Source organism: Lolium rigidum, chromosome 6 (assembly GCF_022539505.1).
Source record: "Lolium rigidum isolate FL_2022 chromosome 6, APGP_CSIRO_Lrig_0.1, whole genome shotgun sequence".
Lineage (NCBI taxonomy): Eukaryota > Viridiplantae > Streptophyta > Magnoliopsida > Poales > Poaceae > Lolium > Lolium rigidum.
The window spans coordinates 112,319,232-112,328,536 of NC_061513.1; the positions used below are offsets into that span (position 1 = coordinate 112,319,232).

Below are 9,305 nucleotides of genomic sequence, written 5' to 3' on the forward strand. Positions count from 1 at the left end.
CGCCGTCTCACCATCCCTAAAAAGACACTGAAAAACAACAAAAACAAAGAACGAAACCCTCACCCCGGGTGAGGGGCTATGGTCCGCCACACCTCAAGTCCGCAAGACTACGGGAGGTGGAGCGTACCAGCAGCCTAATTTTTTGTTTCATTTCCCTTGGTAGAGTGCTACTATCTACAGATTGCTAGTGGAGTGGGTAATCACCTTTTGTCAATTTCGTGCTGGATCTTTCCTGGATTTGGTAGACGAGGATAATAATGATGGCTTAGTCGGTCCTAATCGATACCTTTTTTTGGTTAGGCATTTTCTCTGAACCACTCGATGACTCATGCGTCCCACACGTATGCCTTTTGCAGATCTCGTCCCGTGTGGCCCTGCCCTTGTTCATCTTTTTGCAGTTGTTTGGTTTTGCCACTGCAATCTGCAAAGTGCAAAGGGTCGTTTTTGTTTTGCAGCTCCACGGTTTTCAGAGTGTGGTCCAAGAGTGAACAGACACGACCTTTGACGCCGGGGCGTTTTCAAAACGAGTGCATGCGCAGGAGAAAAGAGTGCGCTCGCTAGCTGCTCAAAATCTTTGGCTGCATCCCCGAAAAATCTCAGTCTTCAGAGATCATCATGAACAAACAATGATGAAGCAAGCCAATGTTGTGGTGATCACAATGTTTATCCCCATTTTTTTTTTGCGAATGCGGAACATTTGCGAATGTTTATCCCCATTTGAGCCGATGTTGACCATGAGAAGCTCTGCGGCGACTTTGAAATCGCGGTGCGGAACATTTATGAAAAGAGCATACATTCTTCATTTTGTTTTGCAAGAAGTATTAGAATTGCTCCAGACAGCTTGAAATTTGAGTCTTGACCATCGATTAAGCTTATCTTATGACAAGGATCTCAAAATACGGAGTACTAGCCTACAGCAGTAATCACTCTAGCATCAACAGCATACACGGGGAAATAGGGAATTATCTAGCAATCACTCTAGTAGCATCTACAGTGGCTAGCAGAAATGCAGCATCATCAGCCGGACGAAGCCGGGGAACAGACAAAGTTCAGTCTCACGATCATCATCTCATCATCATACAAACATAAGTGAAATTCGAGCCAAAATGCAGTAAAACGATGGTGCTAGCTAGCTAGCTAGTGCATCGATCGATCGATGCGCGCGTGTGCTGGAGCTAGCGAGCTGAGCTAGCTCGCCGCTGCAAGCTGTGAATCTCTGATCGGACGCAAAGCCACATTGCTGTCATTGGCGCCCTTCACTTTGTACCCTTCTTCTTCCACAGGTCGCCGAGCATCCGGATCCCGCCGGCGCCGCCCTTCCGCTTGCCGCCGAACCCCTCTTCGTCGCCGTCGTCGGGCATCGTCGCGGGGGACCCCCACCCGTTGCCGTTGCCGCCGGCGAGGCCGTGGTGGCCGACGAGGTGCGCGTCCCCGCCGATCACCGCGGCGGCCGCCTCGGCCGCCTTGCGCCACTGCTCGGTCTGCACGCGCAGGCGGCGCATCTCGGCGTCCAGCGCCTCGCGCGCGGCGTCGGCCGCCCTGAGCTGCTCGCCCATGCGCGCCTCCCGCGCCGCGTTCTCCCTGAGCTCCTGCTCGACCAGGAACGCCCTGGCCGCCGCGTCCTCCTCGGCCGTCCTGGCCGCCGCCGCGGCATCCGCGGCCAGCTTCTTGAGCTCCGCGTTGTCGGCCGCGAGGACGGCCACCTCCATCTCCCTAGCCGCCAGCTGGGCCCTCAGCTCCGCGACCTCCTCCGGGATCTCATTGAGCTCCGCGGCTGCAGGGGCGGCTGCGGAGGCATTGTGTGTCTTGCCAGCCTCCTCGATCATGGCCTTGGTCTCCTCCACCTCCGCGTCCTCCTCGGCCGGCGCCAGCACTACCGCCGCCTTGTCCCCGCAGCTCACCTCCTCGCCGTCCTCGGCGACCGCGAGGGGCGCGGCCTGGTTCTCCTTGTCGGCAGACACGGTCCGGACGACCTCGAACACGTCGGTCGCGGGAGAGTTAATGCTGCTCTCCTCCTGCTCCTGCTCCTCTTCCTCCGCAGGATGGGCGACCTTTACATCGTCAGCTTTCTGCTCTTCTTCGAGCGCTACTGGAGCGAGAGCGGGAGCCGGAGAGGGGGAGGGTGAGGGGGGAGACGCGGCGGCCGGCTTGGGGCTCCCCTTGGTGCCGACATGCTTCTTGGCCTCCTCGAGCGCGACCTGCGCGTCCTTCTTGGCGGCCTCGGCGGAGACGAGCTGCTCCCGCAGCTTCTTGAGCTCGTCCTGCACCTTGCCCAGCTTGGTCTCCAGCTCCGCCACCCGCGTCCCCGCGCGCTTCTTCTGCAAACCGCAGCGCCGCCGCAGTGTGAGCGAGCCAGCTTGGCGAGAGAAAAGAGAGAAAATAGATAGTCGTACCTCGGGCAGCGGGCTGCGCGGCGAGTGTCTGTCGGCGGCGAGCTTGGGGCTGGTCCGGTCGAGGACGGAGCGGTGGTGCGCGGCGTTGGAGTCGGAGGACGCCGTGGTCTTGAGGTGGAGCGGGGCGCGCGGCGACGCCCGCTGCGGCGGCAGCTCGGAGCCCCTGGAGTTAAATGTCGCGCCAACGGCATCAGAAACGGAACAAGACCAAGAGCAAACCTCGAGAGGGAATGAGAATGGGAGTAGGCTGCTTGCTTCGCTGCGCACCTGGATCTCGGCATTGCCGGTGCTCGTCCGCCCTGCCCTGCCCCTGCGGAAATCCCGGCGTCTGCAGCGCTTCCCAGGGTAGGTTGAGAGGAGCACGAAGGAGAGGGACGGGAGGTGGTGGAAAGGCGGGCAGGAGCTCGCGGCGGGCACAGCGGCGCAGGAAAAAGAGTCACACTCCACTCTCTCGTTCTCTGTGGAAAACGGGATTAATAAATGGAGCTGCGGGCTTCCGGCTGCGGCTACGAGAGAGAGAGAGAGGCACCGCGTTCCGTAAAGACGACCGCACCGGCACCGTTGTTGTTTCAAATTTCAAATCAGATCACAGCCGGAGCGACGCAGCCAACCCGAGCGGCGGTGCCACGCAGAGCTCAGCCTAGTTTTTTTGGGAGCTCAGCCTAGTTGACTGGTTGTGGTTGGTGGCGCACCGGCTCCCTCCGGCCACCGTTAATGCGGGCGGCGCGTGGCGGTTGAAGCCTCAGACGTGCGCGCGCGCGCGTTTGGATTGGAACGTTACTTCTGCCTCGAGTAAAAAAAACAAAACGGAAATGGATTTTTCTCGGAAAAAAAAAACTCTATTCTAAACCCTAAACTCGTATGGTTTGGCAAAATGAACTTCGAACTTCAAATCCATTTCATTTGTAACTTCAACTATTGGATCCTGGTCTAAATTGAACCCCTGCAGTTCGGTTCCGGCAATGCTAGCCGCGGTGGGCCTTTTGCAAGCAAGGGGGTGCGGCGTTGGAGGCATCGCCGTTCACCCCCATAGCAGCAGCCACGCGGGGTGGGGACTCGCAGAGAAGGTGGACGTCGGCGAAAGGGAGGGCGAAGCTCAAGCTTTGGAGGCTCAGGGGCACGGAAAATAATCTTGATCGGATTTGAAAATATCCAAGGTATTACATTTCAACAACAAATGAATCATGTTTTTGGCACATAACTATGATGTAACGTGGTGGGAGGGGGCCTAGTAAAAAAGATTGTATTGTTAGCAGTTCAGAATCCTCTTCTCCTCATTTTATTTTTCAAAAAATATTTAAATGACTGTCTTTAAATCTGGGTGAAGTTTTTCAATATTTTCTACGAAATTTTGTTATTTTCTTTACATTCTCGAAAATAAATAAGAAGGCGGAATATTAAACACACGGTCATGGGGTGGTGCAAGTACAGTATGTGATGCGAGGTTGCTAGGGCCGATGCGGGAGGGGACATGAGAAGTGCGGAGGAAGAAGAACAAAAGAAGTGAGTATAGCTCACTTGGTTGGCGGAGTGAATGTACAACCTAATCACCAAGGTTCAACTTCTTAGAAACGCAGATTTGGATTCTTAATATTTCAAAACAAAAGTCATCGTAGGAGCTTGCCCGTTGTATTTTCTTTCAACGACGAAGAAGATAAAGAAGAAAAAATAGAGGGAAAAAAATGATAGGTGGGACCATATACACCTCACCAACTGCCTCGGGCCCCATCGTCAGTGAAAGTAGCCTCTAATCCCGGTTAGGATCGTTTTCTTTCCCAATGCACCAAATAGTTTTAGGGTTCAATTTGAACCGAGATTTAATAATTCTTGTATGAATGGCAAATATTTGAAGTTCAGGTTCATTTCGTCGAACTTCCACAAGTTTGGTGTTTAAAATAGTCTTCCTACTTTATCCACCGAGATTCTCTATTTTTTAAACCGGGGCGGGTCCAATACATCCCCGAAAATCCACTCATAGCGGATTAGCGTGGGTACATCTTACATGGAGAACCCTATGAAAGAAAACAAATACAACATGTTCCTTACTATTGCTAGGAAGGAACCTAGAAGAAAAAAAAACGATCAAGTCCTCCTATCTTCTAAGAGCACTAAGCTCCCAGGGTTCCCAACGTCTGTGGTGAACTGGGGCATCGCTATCATCGGGCCTACGCGATAGTCGGTTCATGTGTATATGTGTTTAAGCCTTTTTGACCCACCGCTCGGATCAGGCGGTCAAAGGGGATTGCGAATGTGCGACCTGGGATAATCCCGTCGGCCTCCTCCCCTGATCCCCATGCTGCCCTGCATCAAGCCAGCACCCACAGCCGGCGACTCAGCGGCGGCCGGCGGCTTGGTCCCTCCGCGGAGGAGGAGGGAAGGTGGGGGGAGGTCTCGTTGAGGCGGAGCTCGGCGGCCGGTGAGGCCGAGCGCCTCACGCTACCATGTGCCGACCGCCCGACCCGCCACCGCGAGCACCCGCACCCTGCAGCAACGGCTTGCTGCCCCATGCTCGAGGAGGACTAGAAGCCCTGGACGTGTCAGGTTGCGGAGGCGATGGCTGACGGAGCCGCGTCTGGTCGGCCCGGGTCGTGGGCGAGACCGTCCAAGACAGTACTGCTGGAGCCCCTGATCCTCTCGGAGGCGGGTCTGTGCGACATGGACGCCGAGGGAAGGTACTCCACCACCACAGAGGCCATCGCCGCCGTGCAGGCCACCCGCGCCGCACGGTCATCCCGGCGTTCGCTGGTGTCAGCAGCGACTTGATCCAATTCGCCGCCATGCACGCACCGCTGCACTCCTGCCACTTTGTTCTTTCAGGTGATTGGATATTGTTCGCTGAGGTTTTCTCTCTAATTAATTCCCGGGACAACACGATTTTTCTACAACAACTATATTAGTGTAGCCTGTCCTATACGGGGTGTCACAACTCACAACGAAGTGCTCAGCAAACAGGAAACTAGAAGAGGATTGTTTGTTCTGCTGTAAATTATCATGCATATAATGTCAAGTTACTCGCTCTATGGCTGAAGCTAGAACATCTATGTGCAATGCAAATTTCATCCCAGCTATGACCCATACAATTCTTAAAAAAGGTAAATTTTCTTTGCTTTGACAATGACACTAACTATGCAGATATGAGATTCATTGATTTAATTTTCTCATGTCACCGTCAGATTTTATTCACATGATTTGATCTCAGCAGTTTAGCCATGCCTTGAACAATATAGATAGTTCATAAGAGGCTTGCTTTTTTTTCGTATTTGTATGCGATGCGGACAATGATACCAACTATGCAGTTATGTATTCATCAATTTAATTTTCCCATTCAGCATTAATATTTGTAGGCTACATTTTTTTTTGTATTTTTTCGTTCTACAGGTTTTTGGACATGGTTATCTGAAATTGCTCTGTGAGCTGCTCTAAACATCTGAGTATTCTTGCATGTTAGTGTATTGCTCCACTTTGGCTCTTAGCTTCTTACTTTCCACTTTGTGATCAAATGTAGTTGCCTTCTCTTATGCAGATGAACGGGACCAATCTGCTCACCATATCCAGTAACTTAGGAAATAAGAGTTTGGTGAAATTTGGATTTTTAGATGAAAAGCACCATGTGCCCATATTTAACATTGAGATCGAGTTGCAAAAGGAGAAAGAGAGTAAAATAGCACAACTCATGCTGACCTATAATAACTATTTTTGACACGCGAAAGAATAACTGGAAGGAAAACAATGGTAGCAGCACCAAGTTCTATATGGCGCAGAATGTTCAATATAAGGCCTGGACGGTTGAACTTGTCCTTTTAGCTGATGATAATGTATTACAATGCTTCAGTAGATTTTCATCTCAGACGGACATACAGAAACCCACTTATAAGTTAGTACAAAATATATCAAGGCTGATGAATGTTATTGCATGACTTCCTTCTAATCATGTTGTTTAAAATAAGAGGATGGAGGTCTAATATATAGATTAGTATTATAGTTTTGTTCAATGATTAATTCTTGCACATCCTCCAGTTATGATAATATTGCACTGTCTCAACAGGAAAGATGAATCGCTTCACAAGATTCCCATCTTGAGAAGCTATAGAGGCAAGTGCATGGCGATCTCCATGCGTAGAAAGGAAAACTAACTCACTGCCAAAGTTATGCCCGTTGATGCTAAATCTAGCATATTCAGCTACGTACTTGAATTTGATATTTGTAGTTTTGTATTTTCCGACATTTGTCATGTTACTTCACTTTTATTTTAATAAAAAAACTTTTTTGGATATTTGTTATCAAACTGTAGATAGGTGTTTCTAAGACAGGAGCATTAAAAAATAAGCTTCAGTTTTACTTAAGTTGGTTGTAGTGGAAGATTAAAATGAAGGGAGTCTTCTATGAAGTGATTTAGGCCCTACGTTGTTATCCATAGACTATTCCTATTTTGGTTCTACCATTTGTTATATTAGAAGATATTTCCTAATATTCACATGTTGCTACATTTTTCATTTACTTTACGAAGTAGGCCCTTTCATTTGCTCTCGGGCTGATTGTCTTTTTGAAGGTATCTTTTAGTTGATGAAGCAGTCCAACTGTTGAACTTCATCAGTATCTAGCTGCTATAACTCCCTAAGATATCTTTTTTTATCATTTAATCTTCTTGGTGCTGTTTATGTTGTAGTTGTCTTCTTAATTATTTTCACCTTAATAATTGTTATTTTCTGCAGCCCTTTGCTCATATTTGAAATCCTTCTATAGATTATGAATAGATGAAGAACCATTCTTTTGCACGAGTCATTGGTACTTCTCCCCAAGGTGATTTCTCCTGTTCCATAGTAAGCTTTTAGGTGATATGTATGAAATATTGAAAGGAAATTGGTGAAGCTGGTCCCTTCATAGTGCCTCTGTTGTTATCATTGTCTTCATTATCTGATTCAATTGTTTGGATTCATTTACTAGGTGACTGGTTTTAGTTATCGAAATATGTAACACCAACATCTTCTTTGTGGGACTACCACAATATTAAAAATGTGCCCCATTCAGCAAAGGTTGTTTTTCTTGGACATTAAAGATGATAGCTACAAATGTAGATGAGTTTGACCACCTTTGTGGTTCTTCCAAAAGAATATAGGCCACACAAGAAGTGGAGTCCAAAGGCTGCTATCAAGCTCAGGCCTTGATAGTTGGATATACATGTGAAAGAGGATATCTACCAACTTATGAAAAAAAAAATGAAAACGTGTCTAGGAGGAACTAGACATTTTTTTTTTTTGATATAGTAGAAGCGGGACTTGGCGTGACAATTCTAAAATTCGTCCCTGACAGGAATCGAACTCCGGTCGGGGTGCGACACTGCGACCCCAACCATTGGGCTGCCTGCACAAACCGTATGTAAGAGGATATCTACCAACTTATGAATGCACAAACAGTAGTTAGCACATTGTAATGACTTATGAAGATTTACATTTTTCCAGATTTCAGTAATATAAGCTCACACTTAACAAATATCGAGCAGGGAATAGGCCAGCTATCTTATATATGCATATGTCTTAATTTGGCAAAAAAAAAAACATGAAAATGAGTATGTGCTCAAACTGAGCTGTCATAAAATGTTTTGAAGTTGTTGTTTGCCTTTCTTTGTAACAGGTCAAGTGCTGGAAGGACGGCAAACAAATTCAGGTTGGGCTGTTTTGCATCTTCCGTACTCATGTTTTTCACACTATTTTCAAGTGCTCTACCATTCATATTATTAACAAACTTTGTTTATTTGAGAGCCTAATCAGGGTAAGTAATTACTTTAGCTAAATTTCAGGGTCTTGAAGCACATAGGAGAGTGCAAAAGTTCACATAAAAGAATAGATAGTTTAATTCTTCACTCATATGTCTATACTATTTTGCAATGGTAAAGAGACAACGATGTGTTTGCTACATCAGAGGATTCATTATTAACGATGGTGCCTATTGCAATCAATCAATATATTTTCCTTATAGTATCATTTCACATGAGACTGCAAATGATTTATCTTATCAATGCTACTACTTTGAAGGTGAATTTGTATATTTTCTCTTTTTTCAGTGTAAGTATCCATGTGTAATAACATAAAATGGCATTAGTACTTCTCTCTTTATGTGTACTGAGCCCAACAAAAATTCACCGTGAAGCCAAAGGCATATATATCAGCAAAAAGTAGTAGACGCTAATGGCCGAAGACGGCGCAGCAGAGCGCGCAGGGTCCTTCTAGTAGACTCTATGGTTGCCTCATCTAAGCGGCCACCGAGATTACCACTGGGAACGAAACCACTTGCGCAATGTTGGCGTGCGGCGCCGTGATGGGATCGTAGTAGATCCTATGCTGATCTATTATAGAGAGTTCACAAGAACTATAAAGCACCCCTAAGTTCCAAACATTACAATAATTACAGTAGGATTTTTGGATCACATAGTAATAAATTTTATATCGAAATTTTTGAGCCACCTAAGGACATGTACAATGGTAGAGAAGGCATGCCTTCCCTTACACCGTCACGTCAGCTAGAGAAGACATTATATATAAGCCATACAACGCATTATTTCATACGGTCATCTCTAGCAATTAATATGAAAAATTAAATTTTGGTAGAAAATTTGTTGCTAAGGGAAGATATATGTGCTACAATGGAGAAAATAGTCTTTCCTTATTTCCTAAGAGATGATCCCTTAGCTAAGGGAAGACAACCTTCTCTCTCTTCATTCTCTCTCCTTCAACTAAGCAAAAATCTGACGTGGCATTACTAAGGGAAGGCTGACATCACCCTATTATACATGCCGTAACGACAACTCTAGCCCGGAGAAAAAAAGTCCGAGCTCCAAGGTGCGAAGAGCAAACGTAGCAGCGGTGTCACCTCGCCGTTGCTGGTGCCATCGGGTTCCGAAGTACCGTGGCGGCG

General features: G+C 47.4%; 1 protein-coding gene and 1 long non-coding RNA gene across 2 annotated transcripts; one reads left to right on the forward strand and one right to left on the reverse strand.

Annotated features, from left to right (window-relative positions):
* Window positions 1-1,256: 1,256 nt before the first annotated feature.
* LOC124659423 (interactor of constitutive active ROPs 1-like) lies at window positions 1,257-2,674 on the reverse strand. Its single transcript, XM_047197299.1, has 3 exons — window positions 2,661-2,674; window positions 2,394-2,556; window positions 1,257-2,318 (listed from the first exon to the last, which is right to left on the reverse strand). The coding sequence occupies exons 1-3, from the start codon at window positions 2,672-2,674 to the stop codon at window positions 1,257-1,259; spliced, it is 1,239 nt and encodes a 412-aa protein (XP_047053255.1).
* A 2,492-nt stretch (window positions 2,675-5,166) lies between these two features.
* Window positions 5,167-8,366, forward strand: LOC124667757. The gene is made up of 4 exons (XR_006991391.1): window positions 5,167-7,193; window positions 7,704-7,769; window positions 8,025-8,057; window positions 8,191-8,366. It is a non-coding gene; the product is annotated as an uncharacterized LOC124667757 (long non-coding RNA).
* Window positions 8,367-9,305: the final 939 nt, after the last annotated feature.

What these genes read in the sequence shown, in the direction of transcription:
- LOC124659423 (XM_047197299.1), bottom strand. An exon ending in CGCGCAGCCCGCTGCCCGAG is followed by an intron (nt 2,319 to 2,393) that starts GTACGACTATCT and finishes TGCGGTTTGCAG; the next exon opens with AAGAAGCGCGCGGGGACGCG.